Raw genomic sequence first — 21,251 nt, 5'->3', positions numbered from 1 at the left:
TCAAGGGTATTCAGTTAGGAAAAGAGGAAGTCAAATTGTCCTTGTTTGCAGATGACATGATAGTATATCTAGAAAACCCCATTGTCTCAGCCCAAAATCTCCTTAAGCTGATAAGCAACTTCAGCAAAGTCTCAGGATACAAAATCAATGTGCAAAAATCACAAGCATTCTTATACATCAATAACAGACAAACAGAGAGCCAAATCATGAGTGAACTCCCATTCACAATTGCTTCAAAGAGAATAAAATACCTAGGAATCCAACTTACAAGGGATGTGAAAGACCTCTTCAAGGAGAACTACAAACCACTGCTCAAGGAAATAAAAGAGGATACAAACAAATGGAAGAACATTCCATGCTCATGGGTAGGAAGAATCAATATCATGAAAATGGCCATCCTTCCCAAGGTAATTTACAGATTCAATGCCATCCCCATCAAGCTACCAATGACTTTCTTCACAGAATTGGAAAAAACTACTTTAAAGTTCATATGGAACCAAAAAAGAGCCCGCATCGCCAAGTCAATCCTAAGCCAAAAGAACAAAGCTGGAGGCATCACACTACCTGACTTCAAACTATACTACAAGGCTACAGTAACCAAAACAGCATGGTACTGGTACCAAAACAGAGATATAGATCAATGGAACAGAACAGAGCCGTCAGAAATAATGCCACATATCTACAAGTATCTGATCTTTGACAAACCTGACAAAAACAAGAAATGGGGAAAGGATTCCCTATTTAATAAATGGTGTTGGGAAAACTGGCTAGCCATATGTAGAAAGCTGAAACTGGATCCCTTCCTTACACCTTATACAAAAATCAATTCAATATGGATTAAAGACTTAAATGTTAGACCTAAAACCATAAAAACCCTAGAAGAAAACCTAGGCATTACCATTCAGGACATAGGCATGGGCAAGGACTTCATGTCTAAAACACCAAAAGCAATGGCAACAAAAGCCAAACTTGACAAATGGGATCTAATTAAACTAAAGAGCTTCTGCACAGCAAAGGAAACTACCATCAGAGTGAACAGGCAACCTACAAAATGGGAGAAAATTTTCGCAACCTACTCATCTGACAAAGGGCTAATATCCAGAATCTACAATGAACTCCAACAAATTTACAAGAAAAAAACAAACAACCCCATCAAAAAGTGGGCGAAGGACATGAACAGACACTTCTCAAAAGAAGACATTTATGCAGCCAAAAACCACATGAAAAAATGCTCACCATCACTGGCCATCAGAGAAATGCAAATCAAAACCACAATGAGATACCATCTCACACCAGTTAGAATGGCAATCATTAAAAAGTCAGGAAACAACAGGTGCTGGAGAGGATGTGGAGAAATAGGAACACTTTTACACTGTTGGTGGGACTGTAAACTAGTTCAACCCTTGTGGAAGTCAGTGTGGCGATTCCTCAGGGATCTAGAACTAGAAATTCCATTTGACCCAGCCATCCCATTACTGGGTATATACCCAAAGGACTATAAATCATGCTGCTATAAAGACACATGCACACGTATGTTTATTGCGGCATTATTCACAATAGCAAAGACTTGGAACCAACCCAAATGTCCAACAATGATAGACTGGATTAAGAAAATGTGGCACATATACACCATGGAATACTATGCAGCCATAAAAAATGATGAGTTCACGTCCTTTGTAGGGACATGGATGAAATTGGAAATCATCATTCTCAGTAAACTATCGCAAGAACAAAAAACCAAACACCGCATATTCTCACTCATAGGTGGGAATTGAACAATGAGAACACATGGACACAGGAAGGGGAACATCACACTTCGGGGACTGTTGTGGGGTGGGGGGAGGGGGGAGGGATAGCATTGGGAGATATACCTAATGCTAGATGACAAGTTGGTGGGTGCAGCGCACCAGCATGGCACATGTATACATATGTAACTTACCTGCACATTGCGCACATGTACCATAAAACCTAAAGTATAATAATGATAATAATAATAATAATAAAAGAAAAAAAAAAGAAAAAAAAAAATAGCAGGGAAGCAAAAAAAAAAAAAAAAAAGAATATAACCCTCAGAGCTTCTCAGATCAAGTTTTTTTGTTTGTTTGTTTTTTTCTTTTAAGAACAAAAACCCAAAACATGTAGTCCCTGCCTCTGGTCCGGGTCACATCTGTAATGTTTGTATCCAATTCAACACAAAATCCCATGTCACTTGAGCACATTTTCTTATGCTGTGGTCTGTGGACTTTATCAGAAACATCCAGGCTGCCTGTTAAAATTGTATTCATTATCCTTAGCAAACTAATGCAGGAACAGAAAACCAAATACCGCATGTTCTCATTTACAAATGGGAGGTAAATGATGAGAACACATGGACACAAAGAGGGGAACACTGGGGCCTACCGGAAGGTGGAGGGTGGGGGGAGGGACAGGATCAGGAAAAATAAGTAGTGGGTATTAGGCTTAATACCTCAGTGATGAAATAATCTGTACAAGAAAACACCAGGATACAAGTTTACCTATATAACAAACCTGCGCATATACCCCTGAACTTATAATAAAAATGAAAAACAATTATATCCATAAATCTCATTCTAGAATCTGTTTGTGTAAAAGCCAGGATCATTTGTTATGGCCATGAGAATTTGAGAATCATCTCAGACTGGGCTATTCAGCGTCTTTAAGAGAAATAGCAATTCCCTAGCGCTTGTTCACATCTAATGCTCATAATAACATTGGGAAACAGCCATCACATCTGGGGGAATTCATGGCCCGGGGACTTCTGTAGTTTTTTCAACATCATACCCAGCCAGTCAGTGGAGGCAGCAAGATATGGAAACCAAAATGAACAACTCCAGAGCCACTGCCTTTGCATACGGAAGTCCTGCCTTTGAAAGGGATTCCCCCAAGATTACTAGGATAGGGCTATGCCCCAGTCTGATGATTTTTAGCCTTCTTCCTTTTCCTTATTTCCTCCTTTTCTTCCTGCTATCACCAGTGAGTTTCACTGAGGTATTCCATGGGACATTATTTAATGTAGCTCAGGGTTTCTCAACCTTGGCACCATCGACATCTGGGTCTGGGTAATTCTTTGTTGTGGCAGATTGTTCTGGACACAGTAGGATGTTTAGCAGCACCCCTGGCCTCTATCCACAGATACCAGTAGCAACTCCTTCTCCAGAAATGACAATCAACAGGTTCCATAAACATTGTCAAAGGTCCCCTCGGAGGCAAAGTCACCCCTAATTGAGAGTCACTGTTATAAAGAATACTGGGCTCAGCTGGAAACGGTGGCTCACGCCTGTAATCCCAACACTTTGGGAGGCCAAGGGGGGTAGATTGCCTGAGGTCAGGAGTTCCAGACCACCCTGGGCAATACGGTGAAGCCCCGTCTCTACCGAAAATACAAAAAATTAGCCGGGCCTGGTGGCACACGCTTGCAGTCCCAGCTACTCGGGAGGCTGAGGCAGGAGAATCACTTGAACCCGGGAGGTGGAGGTTGCAGTGAGCCGTGCCACTGCACTCCAGCCTGGGGGACAGAGCAAGACTCTGTCTAAAAAAATAAAAATATATACTGGGCTCTGAAGTCAGCTAGATCTCTCTTCTAATCTCATCTGTGATGTCTCCTCACTATGAGTTTTTAGTCAGTGATATCTCTTTGAGCCTCAGTTTTCTGCTCTGCAGAACGAGGACAATTTTATGGTGAAGTCTAACTTTCAGATGAGGATTAAGTGAGAACAGACATGGAAATCTTTTAGGCTAGACTGAGTACATCTATGACAATGGGAACTCTTGGCCCTCACCAGGCTGTGTGCTCTGTCATGGGGTTCAATCCATTAGGAAGTTCAAGGTGAGGACAAGAACGATGCTCACAGCAATAGTTGTTTCTACTTATGAACATTACCCACATGCCAAGAGCTTCTCCTTTAACCCTAACGATGCCTCTCACAGGATCTGTGGATGGGCTGTGTTAATATGTGTAAGCACTGAGCGCTCCTGAGACACAGTGAATATTGATTAATCTTAGTGATATCAGGTTGGTGCAAAAGTAACTGCCTTTTTTGCCATTGAAAATAATAGCAAAAACCACAAGTACTTTTGCAGCAACCTGATAATTAGTATAACCATTGTACAGACGAGGAAGTTAAGACTTAGATGGGCTACGTTAATTGTTCAACGTTCCCAGGTAGAAAGAGTAGAGACAGAATTGGAGCTCAGCCAGATTGATTACAACAGAATTGTGCTGTTAACCCTTTTCCACCCCATAGTTCCTCAACAGACTCAGATTTTCTCTATCCACCCTCCAAACATTCTACAAGGCACTTAGAAGACATGATCTATCCATAATCTCAAATTCATTTTAAAATATTGATACAGGCTGGGTGTGGTGGCTCACGCCTGTAATCCTAACACTTTGGGAGGCCAAGACAGGTGGATCACTTGAGGCCAGGAATTCGAAACCAGCCTGGCCAACATGGTGAAACCCTGTTTCTACTAAAAATACAAAAATTAGCTGGGCATGGTGGCGGGTGCCTGTAATCCCAGTTACTTGGGAGGCTGAGGCAGGAGAATCACTTGAGTTTGGGAGGCAGAGGTTGCAGTGAGCCAAGATCGTGCCACAGCACTCCAGCCTGGGTGAAAGAGCGAGACTCTGTCTCAAAAAAAAAAAAAAAAAAAAAATGTTGATACAACAAGGAAGGATGATTGTGCAATGACAGGTGAGGATTAACAAAACAAAAATTGCAATTTTGGGTCCACCCTAGTTGTAATGTAAGGAGGAGAACTGCGAACCACAGATGATACCTGTACTGATTATGAGGGCTGCTGTTTGGTGAGTCCTTAATATGTGCCAGTCACTATATATTTTATCATCTCTGATTACAATATCCTTGCTTTGGGACAAGTGCTATTCTTGCGTAACGGGTAGGAAAGTACGGCTCAGAGAGCGGAAGTGACTTTCACAATTATTGAGGGTTGCAATTGAATTTATGACCACAGATTTCAAATCAAAACTCAGCAGTTCCCCATTAGGTTACTCTACTTCTCCAGTGCACTTGCTATCCCACACCTTAATTATTTCAGTCCTGCTTTCTCCAAAAATTACCTCATTTACTCTGTTTTTCCCACTCTCAGCAGATGCCCTTGACTGACATTATAATGAGAAAATGGTAATAACTAGATGTGAAATTTTCAGCCGTTCCTCCCCTGACCCTCAGTCTACCTGCCCCTGTCACTGTGAATAAAGACTTCTTGTTCTTTCCAATAATTTCGCTTCCTACGTTGGCCCAGGATGGCTCTCATCTTCCCACAAACTCTCCCCCTGCATTTGTCCTTCCATTTTCTGCCAAAAACAAACCCTCAAGATTTTATTTCTACTAGATCATTCTCACTATTACATAAACATTGCATAAATCATATCCCCGCCCTTTAAAAAGAAACCATCCTTGGCCAGGTGCGGTGGCTCACGTCTGTAATCCCAACATTTAGGGAAGCTGAGGCAAGTGGATCACTTGAGGCCAGGAGTTTGAGACCAGACTGGCCAACATGGTGAAACCCCATCTCTGCTAAAAATACAAAAATTAGCTGGACGTGATGGCGCGCGCTTGCAATCCCAGCTACTTGGGAAGCTGAGGCAGGAAGATCTCTTGAACCCTGGAAGGCGGAGGTTGCAGTGAGCTGAGATCACACCACTGCACTCCAGCCTGGGCGACAGTGACTCCAACTCAAAAACAAACAAACAACAACAAAACTAAACAAAAACAAAATAAAAACCACCCCAAAAAACAAAACAAAAATCAACCAAAAAGATCCTTGGCCTATATTCCTTTCTGGTGTTAACCCTATTTCTCCTAAGAGAATTCTTTCCATGAAAAGATTTTGCAACCAGATTTTGGAAGGAGTTTTCTGTGTTTGCTCCCTTTGATTCCCTGCCTCACTTTTTCTCCTGAATCCAGTCTGTATTGACTCCAGTCCTTAGCACTGACCTGGTGCATTTTCCTGACCATGCTTATGACCTCAAGGCTGTAAATGCAGTGGGCGCAAATCCATATTGGTTCTTATCTCAATATCTTCGTGATATAGGACCCATTGGATCTCTTCTTCCCATTGGATCGCTTCCTTCTCCTTAAATCACGTTTTTCCTGTGCCATGAGATGATAAATGTACACACAACACACTTTCACTTGCCTTTAAAGCTCAATTGGCCACCTCTTTTCAGTCCCCTTTGCTAGTATTTTCTGCTCTAAATTTGACTCTAAATTTAGGAGTGTCCCGCAGCTTTTACTTGTTCCCCACCTCTCTTATCTCTATATAGTCTTTCTATAGGTGATATTATCCAGTCTCAGGGCTTAAAATATCATGCTCTCTTTTCATCTAAACTATCAGCCTTGGCCTCTCTCTGGTGCTCCAGTCTGATATAACCTCTCCCCACGGGAGTCCCATAGACACTCCAAACCTAATGTGGCTCAACCAAACAGTTGATTATCTCATCCTCCCAAACCTGCCACTATTCCAATATTTTGTGTCTATTTGAGTTTAAACATTCAGTTGTTAAAGCTTCCAAACTAGAACTTATCTTTCATTTCCCTTTCTCTCACCACAATCTCATCCAAGTCCTATTAATTCTATCTACAGAATCTGCTGAATGCACAGCCAGAGCCATCTCTATCTCCACAACCCGTGTCCATGGTCCTGTCAGGCAGGAATGTTTGCACCAACTTTGCAAATAGGTTGTTCCTGGTCCTGCTTTCCCCTGCCCTACAATCTAATTTCCAGAAGGAAACCAAATGAGCTTTTAAAAAGTTCAGTAAGGGCCAGGGGCAGTGGCTCACACCCGTAATCCCAGCACTTTGGGAGGCCGAGGCAGGTGGGTCACCAGAGGTCAGGAGTTGGAGACCAACCCGGCCAACATGAAGAAACACCATCTCTACTAAAAATACAAAATTAGCTGGGCGTGGTGGCACGTGCCTGTAATTCCAGCTGCTCGGGAGGCTGACGCAGGAGAATCGCTTGAACCAGGGAGGCGGAAGTTGCAGTGAGCTGAGATCATGCCATTGCACTCCAGCCTGGGCAACAAGAGCAAAACTCTGTCTCAAAAACAAAAACAAACAAACAAACAAAAAAAGTCCAATAAGGACCGGGAGTGGCTCATGCCTGTAATCCCAGCACTTTGGGAGGCCGAGGTGGGTGGATCACCTGAGGTCAGGAGTTCGAGACCAACCTGCCCAACATGATGAAACCCCGTCTCTACTAAAAAAACACAAAAATTAGCTGGGCGTGATGGTGGGCGCCTGTAATCCCAGCTACTCAGGAGGCTGAGGCAGGAGAATCGCTTGACCCTGAGAGGCAGAGTTTGCAGAGAGCCAAGACTGTGCCACTGCACTTCAGCCTGGGTGACAGAGCAAGATTCCGTCTCAAAAAAAAAAAAAAAAAAGGTCCAATAAAATGGTGATGTTATTTTCAACACCTTCTAATGGCTTCCAAACTTCTAACTTATCCTTATCTTAAGTTCCCTCAAGTATCCCTGGACCTGCCCTGTGCATTCCTCAGACCTCATCTCTGCACTTTCGTGGGACACACTGTGCTCCACCCACAGCGGGCTCTGATTCCTTGAACATGCAGCTCATTGTCATCTCAGGGCTTCTGCCTTCTCTGTTCCTTCTGCCTACCATGCTCTTCCTCTTAAGCTCCTCACACCTGGTTCCTTCGCATGTTTATTTATTTATCTTTGAGGTAGAGTTTCACTCTTCTCGCCCAGGCTGGAGTGCAATGGCATGATCTCGGCTCACTGAAACCTCAGCCTCCTGGGTTCAAGCAATTCTCCTGCCTCAGCCTCCTGAGTAGCTGGGATTACAGGCTCCCACCACTACGCCTGGCTATTTTGTTGTTGTTGTTGTTTGTATTTTTAGTAGAGACGAGGTAATGCAAGCCCTAAATGCCAGCCACACACGTGACTTACAACTTTCTAGTAGCCATGTTAAAAAAGTAAAATCATTGGGGGAAATTAATTATAATAATATGTTTCATTTAACCCCGCAAATAAAAAAAAATCACTGGAACACGTAACCAAAATAAAAGTTATTAATGAGATAAGTTGTATTATTTTGATCATACTAATGATTAAACTACACTAAGTATATTTTACACTTAAGCACATTTCAGATCAAGATAGAAACATAAGTGCTCAAAAGCCGCCTGTGGCAAGTGGATACTCCATTACAGCACTGCTCTAGAATTTAGGAGGTGTTTGTCAGAAAGCAGGAGTTCCAACGATAAATTTTAAATTGTCAGTCCCCAACTTACCAGCAGCTAAGCTCCTTTTCCTGTGTGCTTCTTGGCTTCCTGTGGAGCAACACGGGCTCTAAGGGCTTTTGCAGAGACTGTTGAATGATGGGGGAGGGACAATGGAGCTGGAGCCAATTCCCTAACCGAAACTCAGAATTTCTTATAATTTTCAGAAGACACCTTGGGTATGTTGCCAGCGGACTCTTCTTAGAAACCAATGTGTCTGAATGTTCCTTCACCTCTAGCCTTCTGTGAGAGACTGGAGTTCATGCTTCCAAATGTCAAGGGTCAAGGAATCTGAATGTCCAGTCCTTCCTTCTTCAGAGTTTCATGAAAATGAAAGAAACAATTACTGAAGTGAGAAGAGTTTCAGCCATGCAATAATGCCCAAATATGATGATTCAGTCAAACTCAATTCTCGACTTATGCAGTCCTTCTGGCATCAAATGTGTGGGTCTTTTCCATATCAAGCAATTCTCCAATTCTCTGGGGACACCACTGGGTATCTCACAATTCAATTCAGCTCCAACGCTGTCTACCTGGAGTTAGTGTCAGATCTCACAAGTTAAAGGGCTCACTCTCCCAAGACTGTCCTGACTTCAGACACCAATCCAAGTCTCAGGTGGCCACCTGTACTTCTGACTGACTGGCTATAAATCGGGGGTGGGGGGATGTTTATAACCCTAACCCCTTCCTCTGTTTTGATAATTTGTTAGAATGGCTCACAGAACTTAAGAAGGCACATTACTGGCCGGGCGCTGTGGCTCACATCTGTAATCCTAGCACTCTGGGAGGCCGAGGTGGTTGGAACACTTGAGGTCAGGAGTTCAAAACCATCCTGGCCAACATGGTGAAACCCCGCCTCTACTAAAAATACAAAAAAAATTAGCTGGGCTTGGTGGTGGGCACCTGTAATCCCAACTACTTGGTAGGCTGAGGCGGCAGAATCGCTTGAACCCAGGAGGCCGAGGTTACAGTGAGCCGAGATTGTGCCACTAAACTCCAGCCTGGGCAACAGAGCGAGACTCCATCTGAAAAAAAAAGAAAAGGAAAGAAGAAGGCACATTACCTACATTTACTCGTTTGTTCTCAATGGAGTTCACATATCAAGAAATAAAAGGTGGTAGGTATTGTATAGGTGCACGTCTCTAAAGAGGTGCTTCCTTGCTAGCTGCTGGAGACATAGAGATCAATCAGACATGGGCTCTGCAGACCACCTGAATAGAGAGGTGAGAATGCAGTGCTTAGTTACAATAGGGTGGGGGCATGTAGTGATAGACAGATGCCTGGCTCCTTGTGGGTTCCCCTAAAAGGAATGACTAACTCAGATTCACAGATCTAGAGTCAATATCCGGAGGAGGGAACATGTAGGCTGAGTCTTAAAGACTCAGATAAAGGAGAAAAAATAATGCATTCTAGTCAGAGGGGAGTAAAAACAGCCAGGAAAGGGGTCACAAAAAAGCAGGTTACTTTTGGTTACTGGAGCATAGATGATGAGGCAGAGAGCAATAAGCATTAAGTATGTAGAGGGTGGTAGAGGCAATTTCTTGGATGGTCTTGAATGCTATAAAAAGAAGTTGGAATTTCTCCTTAAGAACACGAAAAGCTATTTAAGCAGGAGAGTGACTTGTCAGGTGTGTGCTTCCAAAAAACATTGTTCTAGAGTCCTCCTACAAAGGGATGACTCTGAGAATGTTCCCAGTTGGAGGCAGAGATCTTAAAGGGTAAGAAGATGCCAGAGATCAAGGTGAACTTGTCGAATAGTTGCCTGTGCTGGAGTAGTGTGCTAGAAAGGAGGTGTAGTTTAGGGAGAGATTTCCAGGCTTGGTAGACTGGGCTTGGAGACCAAATGGCTCTGGAGAATGAGGAAGCATGAAGGGTCTTTATGAAGCCCACATTCATAATTCATGATTGCTATATAACCACCTAAATCATAGCATGTAGAACAACCATTTCATTATGTTTGTGGATTATGTGGGTTGGGAATTAGGATAAGGCACAGAGGAGATGCTTGTCTCTGCCACCCAAAACTCAAAGGTTTGGGGGTGACTAGAAGACTGGGTACTGGAGTCATCTAGAGCTCCTTCATTCACATGTCAGATGCCTGGATTGGAATGACTCAAATGCTGAACTAGGCTGGTATTGCACCAAGTGCCTACGGGCAGCCTTTCCAGCATGGTGGTCTCAGAGGAATCAGAGTCCCAGGACAATGGCTGCCTTCCTCCAGAACGTGTGTCCCAGGAGAACCAGAAGATGCTTCCTAGCCTTTTTTGACCTAGCCTTGAAAGCTATATGGAGTCATTTCTAACACATTCTTTGGTCAGAGTAATCCCAACTCTACCCAGGTTCCAGGGGAGAGGGGATAGAATATGCCTGCCTTCCTCTCAGAGGAAGGAGATCCAAGAATATTGTGGCCATTTTCTTCAGAACCGTTGCACCAAGGTAACTGCTTGGATTTGGGGGCTGTCATTGAGATGAGAGTCAATGAAAAGAAGCAGAGTGTTTAGTTTGTTAGAGCTGCCATAACAAAATACCATTGACTGGGTGGCTACAACAATAGAAATATATTTCTCACAGTTTTATCAGCTGGAAGTTTAAGATCAAGGTGTCGGCAGGGTTGATTCCTTCTGAGTCCTCTCTCCTTGGCTTGCAGATACCTCCTCCTCCTCATGTTTTCACATAGTTTTCCCTCTATGCCTGTCTGTGTCTGGATCTCCTCTTTTCATAAGGATATCAGTCATATTGAGTTGAGGCACACCCTACTGACCTCAGTTTCAGCTAATTACCTCTTTAAAGGTTGTATCCCCAAATACAGTCACATTCTGACATGCTGGGGTGTATTGGTCAGTTCTCATGCTGCTAATAATGACATACCCAAGACTGGGTAATTTATAAAGGGAAGAGGTTTAATGGACTCACAGTTCCACATGGCTGGGGAGGCCTCGCAATTATGGCGGAAGGCGAAGGAAGAATAAAGGGACATCTTACCTGGCAGCAGGCAAAAGAGAATGAGAACCAAGTGAAAGGGGAATCCCTTTATAAAATTGTCAGATCTCGTGAGACATATTCACTACCATGAGAACATTATGGGGGAAACCGCCCCCATGAAACAACTATCTCCCACCTGGTTCCTCCCACAACACGTGGAAATTATGGGAGCTACAATTCAAGATGAGATCAGGGTTGGGACACAGCCAAACCACATCATGGGGTGAGGGCTTCAACCTAAGAATTTGAAGGGGAATGTGACACAATTTAGTCCTTAACAGAGTTGTGGGAGAAGGTGAGGAGAGCAAAGGCTGCAGATGAGTTTGAAAGGAAACAGGAACCCAAAATGATGTGTCTGGACATCAAGGGCAGGTCTGAGCTAGAGACAGGGGTCTGGTGAATGTTAGCTGAGGTGTGGTTCAAGTTTTAAGCATGGATGGGTTCACCGCAGAGAATGTGAAACAGCAGATAGGTTTATGTAATTACTAAGATATTGATAATACTTATTGCACTGGAAATCATGCCAAGTGCTTTGTATCACTGATCTTATTTGTTCTGCTCCAGAAAACACCTCTGTAAGTATCATTGCTCTCAATTCACAGGTGAAGTGACTGGGACCCAGTGCAGTTAAATTAGGGGTCAAATCTAGCCCACCACTTGTTTTTGTATGGCCCGAGAGCCAAAAATGGCTTTAATATTTCTTACCGGCTAAAGAAAACCAAAAGAAGGGTATTTTGTGCCATGTAAAACTTATATGAAGTCTAATTGTCGTGTTTTAAATAAAGTTTTATTGACACAGTCATGCTTCTCATTTACAACTTCGCTTGTGGCTGTTTTCAGGCTACAACAGCAGAGTCAAGGACTTGTGATGGAGACTCTATGGCCTGCCAAATGAACTATATTGACCATCTGGCCCTTCATAGGAAATGTTTGTGGCCCAGTGCAGTGGTTCCATCCTGTAATCCCAGCACTTTGGGAGGCCAAGGCAGGTGATTGTTTGAGGTCAGGAGTTCAAGACCAGCCTGGTCAACATGGCAAAACCACATCTCTACTTAAAAAATACAAAAATTAGCCCGGTGTGGTGGTGGGCACCTGTAATCCCAGCTACTGGAGACACTGAGGCAGGGGAATCACTTGAACCTAGGAGGCAAAACTGCAGTAAGCCAAGATCACACCACTGTACTCCAGCCTGGGTGACACAGTGAGACTCTGTCTCAAAAAAAAAAAAAGTTGGGGGAAATGTTTGAGACCCCTGGATTAGCTGGCTTGTCCGGAGCTAGTGAACAGTAGTCCTGGGATTCTAGTCCAGGCAATCTGGCTTCACCTCAGTCCAGTGCTTTACTGGGAGGCTGTGCTGCTCGCAGAGGCCATTTCTGGTGTTTCAGTTACCAGAAGAGTCAGGGACTTTTGCAGCATAGGCAGGAATACCCCCATTCCGGTCAACCCTAAGACATCTTCCCTTTTAGCCTTACGCAAACACAGAAGTGGAAGTCCATTTTAAGACTTTCCCTTTTTTCTTCACCATAGTCACTTTGGAACACACACTTGGCTCTATTTTTGCCCAACCTAGTGTGCTAATCACGTGCCATTTGGTAGCAAGGAAGAAAACCTACTTATGTTTTAGAAAAGAGGGCTCATGGGAAACAGGTAGGGGTATCCCAGGACCCCCGTTTTAAGAAGAACAGTCAGAGTTCAAAAGACCTACAAATTTTTCTGGCAATTACTCTCTGTGGAGTCCCTTGTCTCTTGTTTTCTCTTGACATTTGGGCCCTTCTCCTCTGTGCATAATGATGTCCTCTGCCATTCCCTTTATTTTAATCCCGTTACACAGTGTTGGCTTCCATGTGACTCCTAGGCACGTCTTCATTTGTTACCCTTCGTACCTTGGGAACCTTCTAAAATGCATCTGTTGTTATGATCCCAAGAAAATGTTTATAAAATACACAAATGTTTATAAAGTACAAATGAACATATCACCCTTCTGATTAAAGATCTTCCGTGATTCTCCGTCTAATCCGCATCCTCCCGGTGTGGGATGCTGGAGTGTAGCAGTCCCCAACCTTTTTGGCACCAGGGACCAGTTTCATAAAAAACAATTTCTCCATGGGGTGGTGGGGTAGATGGTTTCAGGATGATTTAAGCACATTGCATTTATTGTAGACTTTATCTCTATTATTATTATTACATTGTAATATACAATGAAATAATTATACAACTCACAATGATGTAGAATCCGTGGGAGCCCTGAGCTTGCTTTCCTGCAACTAGACGGTCGCATCTGGGAGTGATGGGAGACAGTGACAGCTCATCAGGCATTAGATTCTCATAAGGAGCACACAACCCAGATCCCTGGCATGCACAGTTCACAGTAGGGTTCACACTGTTATGAGAATCTAATGCCGCCACTAATCTGACAGGAGGCAGAGCTCAGGTAGTAATGCCAGCAATGGGGAGTGGCTGTAAATACAGATGAAGCTTCTCTTGCTCGCCTGCCAGTCACCCGCTGTGCAGCCCACTTCCTAACAGGCCACAGACCAGTATCGGTCTGTGTATTGGTCTATGGCCCAGAGGTTGGGGACCCCTGCTGTAGTGTGAAGTCAGGAGCTATGGTAGCTTTCTTGGAGCCATGAAGTGGCAATCCCCAGGAAAAAAAAGTCACCATATTAGGGATAATAAAGAGAAAAGATTAAAACGAATGTAGTTCTTGATGATATTTTCCAGATATAACCTAACCTAGTATTACCCTCTTGCAAAATTCTTGTAAAGTAAACCATAAATTTCGCCTTGGTTCTAAGCTAAGTTTGTCCAACCCATGGCCTAAGATGGCTTTGAATGCAGCCCAACACAAATTCATAAACTTTCTTAAAACATTATGAGATTTTTTGGGGATTTTTTTTTTTTTTTTTTTAGCTCATCAGGTATCGTTAGTGTTAGTGTATTTTATGTGTGGCCCAAGACAATTCTTCTTCTTCTTCCAGTATGGCCCAGGGAAGGCAAAAGATTGGACACCCCTGGTTTAAGCCATTGTTAGGTGTAATTGTAAATTATAAATTACTTAGAATTAAAAACAGCCTGGCTCACGCCTGTAATCCCAGCATTTGGGGAGGCTGAGGCAGGAGGATCACTAAACCCATGGGTCTGAGACATGCCTGGGCAATGTAGCAGGATACTATCTCTAAAAGAAAAAAAAAAAAACAGCCTTAATGCAACAAGGCCTTGGTAATAATGCTTTTAGAATCAGTGTCGTTATCTCTGATTCTGTAACTGTCTTACCATATTTCTCCATATCACTCTGATACCCTTGGAATGATGCTTAACATTTCAGAAAAGCAGTTATTTCTTTGGGCTAGAAGACTACAAATGAGCTTCCACAAGATCAGAGGATTATGGGGTTAATCTTTGTGGTGTGCATGGGTGTGGACGCGCTGTCCTGCCAAATGTCTCAACTTCCCCGCCTCCCTTACCTCTCTCTGTGTTTCTGGTCTCCATCCCTCACGACTTCTTCTCTGCCTTTCATTGCTTCTCTCTGATTCTTCTCACCACAGTACTTGCTGCTTTCTTTACCTTGACCCTTGGAGGGAGCAGGGGCCCTGACACTTGGATTTCTTGGCCCTTGACGTTGAGAGCATTGAACCTCTGCATTCCACAGAGACTGAGGCTGAGAAATACAGTCAGGTACATGAGTTTCTAAACAGGCCCAGCCCACTGTCCTAATGCCATTAAAACAGACAGTATATTGGTGTATTCTTGGGGCCATCAAAAATCAGAAGCAGCTCTGACTTCCTATTTCCTGCTACCCAGCTGGTTACAGTTCCTTTACCCCTCCTCCTGTTCCTTGGTGTATGTTTTGCTGTGATCATTAGAGCCTGAGTCACTCTCCCCAGGAGACCCAGACCTAGAACTACCCAGAGCAAGACCACAGCTGGTGGACAGTCCAGGTAAGAAACATATTCTGGGGGACTGGGTAGCTTGACATAGACACACTTAATACACTGGTGAACACAGTAGACTCTTTGGTTGAAGAAGGATGTGGAGTCGAATAATAATTTTTTTAAAGGGGTCCTAGACAGGCCGGGCACAGTGACTCATACTTGTAATCCCAGCACTTTGGGAGGCCAAGGCACGTGGATAACGGGGTCAGGAGTTCGAGACCAGCCTAGCCAACATGTTGAAACCTCACCTCTATTAAAAATACAAAAATTAGCCAGGCATGGTGGTGGGCGTCTGTAATTCAAGCTACTTGGGAGGCTGAGGCAGGAGAATTGCTTGAATCTGGGAGGTGTAGGTTGCAGTTAGCTCAGATTGCACCACTGCACTCCACCCTGGGTGAGAGAGTGAGACTCCATCTCAAATAAATAAATAAATAAATAAATAAACAAATAGGCTCTAGACTTTATTGGGGTCCTGATGGGAATGATGGAATATAGAGACACTATGATGCTGCAGGAGAAAGAAGGGATAAGTGAAGGAGGGAAGTTCTTGAGTAAATAGGGGAATGAGTTTTATGAGACCAGTAGAGGGTAATTCTTGGAGGGAAACACTTGTTTTCTGGTCATTGAGTTGAGGGCAGAGAACAGTGATGCAGGAGCCAGCGTGAGGAGAATCTGGTGGAGCAAGAGGCAAGGGCATCAGCTTGAGGGCTTGAGTCGGGGTGGGAAAGGCTGTTCGGTTTGAAGCTTTCAGGAGAAAGCAAAAGAGCCCTAATGATTATGATGGGTCATGGGGAAATGAGTGTAATACAGAAGCAGTCACCTTTCAGATCAGTGTTGAGTCTCCACATGAAGAGACTGGTTCTGCATGGTGCATGGGACCCAGCAGTGGAATACAGCCCTGCCCTCTCATGAATCTGCAGACATTGGCTGTCATTTCTCATCAAGCTCCTAGTTTCCTCTTCTGTCACACAGTGATGATGATGTATAATCAGTGCTGAGTTTGTTGAGATCAGAGGCAAGAAAGTTGAGGATGTGGTACAATGATTGCCAAACATAAAGTGCTTCATCGATGGCAGCCACCAAGGTCTGTGTTCACTGCAAATCACAGAATTTTTCCCTTGAACCATAATTGGACAAAATTGCACAGGTTTTCCTCCCTGGTATGTTCCTGCTCATTATTGCAGAATCTTCCTCATTCATTGCAACAATCTTCTGAACTGGTTACCTTAGAGATTCTTGAGGACAAAGAGTCCTCAGGGTATTTTGGTGGTTGGATGGGTGGTAGGGGAGGGAGACATCTCTGAGTTGTTTCTGAGATTGTAGACTATCAAAGTTCATTAGAAATGTGAGCCACATATGTAATTTCAAAGTGTCAAGTAGGTACTTTAAAAAGGTGAAGAGAAACATGTGAACTTAATTTTAATAAAATATCTAACCTAAACTTAAATAGCAAAATTATAATCATTTTAACATGTAGTCAATATAAAAACTATTAATGAGATGGTCACAATATTTTTTTCATACTAAGTCTTTGAAATCTGATGGGTATTTTACTCCTACAGCCTATCTCCAATTGGACTAGCCACAATTCAAGTGCTTAAAAACCACATGTGGTGAGTGACTAGTGTATTAGACAGCTCTTCTGTGCCAGTAGCATGGCAAGGCAGAGGCAGAAAGAGACTTTTGCTGGAATTTGACAGCCTCGGCTATTGGGTGACTTTAAGGAATTAACTGAAATGCTCTAAGTCTCACTTTCCTTATCTGCAAAATGGGTACCATAAAGACAGTGACCCTCATAGTAACAATTTTGAGGAAGGCTGCTGCAAGCATTAGAAGAGAAGACCAGGCCGGGCACAGTGGCTCATGCCTGTAATCCTAGCACTTCGGGAGGCTGAGGCAGGTGGATTGCCTGAGCTCAGGAGTTCGAGACCAGCCTGGGCAACATGGTGAAACCCCATGTCTACTAAAATACAATAAAAAAAAAATTAGCCAGGCATGGCGGCATGCACCTGAAATCCCAGCTACTCAGGAGGCTGAGACAGGAGGATCGCTTGAACCTGGGAGGCGGAGGTTGCAGTGAGCTCAGATCACGCCACTGCACTCCAGCCTGGGTGATAGAGAGAGACTCCATCTCAAAAAAAATAAATAAATAAAATAAATAAAAAAAAGAGAGAGAAGTCCAGCTCTTGGCAAGAACCTGATATGCACTTTGCATACCTGATCTAATGAAATGTCATATCCAATACATATTTGGACTATTATTTCTATCACGGTCTTCTACATCCCCAAGAGTGCTGAGCCCATTCAATGGATGGAGAAGCACCTCCCATCCCTCTGGCCAAGGTAACCGCAGAGACGAGAGTGGAAACGGAGTCTGTTGTTCTGACTTCTTCTAGCACAGAATCCATTGGATATAATACTTCATTATACATCATTTAGTATCACTCACAGATCCATTTGACCTATGTTGGAAAACTAACCAAGTGCTGTGCCGTGCTTCCCACGATGAGAGAGGAAAGGGAGATTTCATGACCTTAAAGAGAGAGAGGGAGCAGAATTTGGAGTGGAGAAGTTGCATATCTTTTTTTTTTTTTGAAACGGAGTCTCGCTCTGTCGCCCAGCCTGGAGTGCAATGGCGCAGTCTCCGCTTACTGCAACCTCCACCTCCCACGTTCAAGTGATTCTCCTGCCTCAGCCTCTGGAGTAGCTGGGACTACAAGCACCCACTGCCATGCCTGGCTAATTTTTGTATTTTTAGTAGAGATGGGGCTTCACCATGTTGGCCAGGCTGGTCTCGAACTGCTAACCTTGTGATCCACCCACCTCGGCCTCCCAAAGTACTGGGATTACAGGCGTGAGCCACTGTGCCCGACTGAGAAGTTGCATATCTTATAGTTGTTATGCAGTGTCATGGGTGAGAGAAAGTCTTAGTCCACGTTTGTGTGACACTAGGTCACTGAAGCTGTTGCCCACTGATTTTCTGATATCTTACACTGTTATTTTTTCTTTATTAAATTGATGGTAAAATACACATAACAAAAAGTTAACCATTTTAGGCTGGGCACAGTGGCTCACGCCTATAATCTCAGCACTTTGGGACGCCGAGGTGGGCAGATCACCTGAGGTCAAGGAGTTTGAGACCAGGCTGGCCAACAAACCCCATCTCTACAAAAATATAAAAATTAGCCGGGCATGGTGGCAAGCGCCTGTAATTCCAGCTACTCAGGAGGCTGAGGCAGGAGAATCACTTAAACCTGGGAGGCGGAGGTTGCAGTGAGCCAAGATCGCACCACTGCACTCCAGCCTGGGTGACAGAACAAGACTGCATCTCAAACAACAATAAAAAAGTTACCCATTTAAATGTACAATTCAATGGCATTAAGTACATCTACAGTGTGTTGCAACTATAACCATTATCTAGTTCCAGAACTTTTTTATCACACTAAACAAAAACTGCATATGTATTAAGCAACAGTTCCCCACTTCCTCGTTTCCCCAGTCCCTGGCAATCACTAATCTGCATTCGGTCTCTGTGAGTTTGGCTACTCTGGATATTTCATACAAGTGGAATCATACAAAATGTGACTTGTGGTGTCTTCCTTCTCTCCTTCCTTCCTTCCTTCTTTCCTTCCTTCCTTCCTTCTTTCCTTCCTTTCTTTTTTCTTTCTTTTTAGAGACAGGATTTCGCTTTGTTGCCCAGGCTGGAGTGCAGTGGCTCAATCATAGCACACTATTAACCTTGAATTCCTGGTCTCAAGTGAGCCTCCCATCTCACCTTCCTGAGTAGCTAGGACTACAGGTGTGTGCCACCACATCCAGCTAATTTAATTTAATTTTTTTGTTGTTGTTGTTAGAGATGAGGATCTTGCTATGTGGCTCAGGCTGATCATGAACTCCTGAGCTCAAGCAATCCTCCTACCTCAGCTTCCCAAAGCTCTGGGATGACAGGCGTGAGCCACCGCATCCAGCCCTCTTTTGTTTAGCGTAATGTTTTCAAGGTTCAGCCACATTGTAGCATATATCAGTGCTTCATTGTTTTTTATGGTTGAATAATATTCCATTGGGTGGATAAACCACATTTTGTTTATCCATTCATCTGTTGATGGACATCTGGGTTGTTTCTACCTTTTGGCTATAGTGAGGAGTGTCTCTATGAACATTTTTGTTTGAATACATGTTTTCTCTATACATCTTTGGCCCCATATTCTCCTCTTGGAGGTCAAGGACCCTATCTTCCTTAGCCATTTAATCTCCCTGGTAGGTGCTTGCATGTTAGCAATTATGAGGATGTGTTATAAGATGCAATCTTGGCCACGTGCGGTAGCTCACATCTGTAGTCCCAGCACTTTGGGAAGCTGAGGTGGGTGGATCACCTGGGGTTGGCAGTTCAAGACCAGCCTGGCCAACATGGCAAAACCGCACCTCTACTAAATATACAAAAATTAGCCAGGAGTAGGGTGGTGCATACCTGTAGTCCCAGCTACTCAGGACGCTGAGGCAGGAGAATCGCTTGAACCCGGGAGGTGGAGGTTGCAGTGAGAGATCACGCCACTGCACTCCAGCCTGGGTGACAGAGCAATATTCCATCTCAAAAAAAAAAGATGTAATCTTGCCCAACAGGTACAATAAAAGATTGCCAATGTATAGATGTGGGCATGTGTAAGGGACAGTGGTGAGGATGTTCCAGCTGTTGTGGGAGCTCTAGGGGAAGGTGAAAAAGCTAGGAGTGGGAAAACTGGCAGGGGCAGAAATGAGGGGGTGGGGAAATGGTGCGGAGGTTCATAACTGAGGAATGACTACGACTGCACTATTTCAGGAGCAGACAAGATGGAGACAAATTCCTCTCTCCCCACGAACATCTCTGGAGGGACACCTGCTGTATCCGCTGGCTATCTCTTCCTGGATATCATCACTTATCTGGTATATGCAGTCACCTTTGTCCTCGGGGTCCTGGGCAACGGGCTTGTGATCTGGGTGGCTGGATTCCGGATGACACACACAGTCACCACCATCAGTTACCTGAACCTGGCCGTGGCTGACTTCTGTTTCACCTCCACTTTGCCATTCTTCATGGTCAGGAAGGCCATGGGAGGACATTGGCCTTTCGGTTGGTTCCTGTGCAAATTCATCTTTACCATAGTGGATATCAACTTGTTTGGAAGTGTCTTCCTGATCGCCCTCATTGCTTTGGACCGCTGTGTTTGTGTCCTGCATCCAGTCTGGACCCAGAACCACCGCACCGTGAGCCTGGCCAAGAAGGTGATCATCGGGCCCTGGGTGATGGCTCTGCTCCTCACATTGCCAGTTATCATTCGTGTGACTACAGTACCTGGTAAAATGGGGCCAGGGACAGTATCCTGCACTTTTAACTTTTCACCCTGGACCAACGACCCTAAAGAGAGGATGAAGGTGGCCATTGCCATGTTGACGGTGAGAGGCATCATCCGGTTCATCATTGGCTTCAGCGCACCCATGTCCATCGTCGCTGTCAGTTATGGGCTTATTGCCACCAAGATCCACAAGCAAGGCTTGATTAAGTCCAGTCGTCCCTTACGGGTCCTCTCCTTTGTCGCAGCTGCCTTTTTTCTCTGCTGGTCCCCATATCAGGTGGTGGCCTTTATAGCCACAGTCAGAATCCGTGAGTTATTGCAAGGCATGTACAAAGAAATTAGCATTGCAGTGGATGTGACAAGTGCCCTGGCCTTCTTCAACAGCTGCCTCAACCCGATGCTCTATGTCTTCATGGGCCAGGACTTCCGGGAGAGGCTGATCCACTCCCTTCCCGCCAGTCTGGAGAGGGCCCTGACCGAGGACTCAACCCAAACCAGTGACACAGCTACCAATTCTACTTTACCTTCTGCAGAGGTGGAGTTACAGGCGAAGTGAAGGGGGAGCTGGGGGACACTTTCGAGCTCCCAGCTCCAGCTTCGTCTCACCTTGAGTTAGGCTGAGCCACAGGCATTTCCTGCTTATTTTAGGATTACCCACTCATCAGAAAAAAAAAAGCCTCTATGTCCCCTGATTTGAGGAGAATAAACAGATATGAGTTTA

General features: G+C 44.2%; 2 protein-coding genes across 2 annotated transcripts in view; one reads left to right on the top strand and one right to left on the bottom strand.

The window, feature by feature from the left end:
* The window catches only part of FPR2 (formyl peptide receptor 2), a 21,836-nt gene extending 6,983 nt beyond the window's left edge, over window positions 1-14,853 (bottom strand). Inside the window, 1 exon segment of the mRNA XM_024238298.2 lies at window positions 14,733-14,853. Coding sequence (XP_024094066.2) covers window positions 14,733-14,757 — 25 coding nt within the window. The 5' untranslated portion in view covers window positions 14,758-14,853.
* Window positions 14,785-21,251, top strand: FPR1 (formyl peptide receptor 1). Its single transcript, XM_002834501.5, has 3 exons — window positions 14,785-14,943; window positions 15,070-15,206; window positions 20,017-21,251. The coding sequence occupies exon 3, from the start codon at window positions 20,028-20,030 to the stop codon at window positions 21,084-21,086; it is 1,059 nt and encodes a 352-aa protein (XP_002834547.1). The 5' UTR covers window positions 14,785-14,943; window positions 15,070-15,206; window positions 20,017-20,027; the 3' UTR covers window positions 21,087-21,251.

The sequence above is a fragment of the Pongo abelii genome, chromosome 20 (genome assembly GCF_028885655.2).
Source record: "Pongo abelii isolate AG06213 chromosome 20, NHGRI_mPonAbe1-v2.0_pri, whole genome shotgun sequence".
NCBI lineage: Eukaryota > Metazoa > Chordata > Mammalia > Primates > Hominidae > Pongo > Pongo abelii.
Note: the sequence above shows the minus strand (reverse complement) of the source record. Positions and strands in the feature narration are given on the sequence as shown.

Bases quoted from the DNA above. Each gene is read 5' to 3' on its own strand.
- FPR1 (XM_002834501.5), top strand. From the start codon at position 20,028: ATGGAGACAAATTCCTCTCTCCCCACGAACATCTCTGGAGGGACACCT.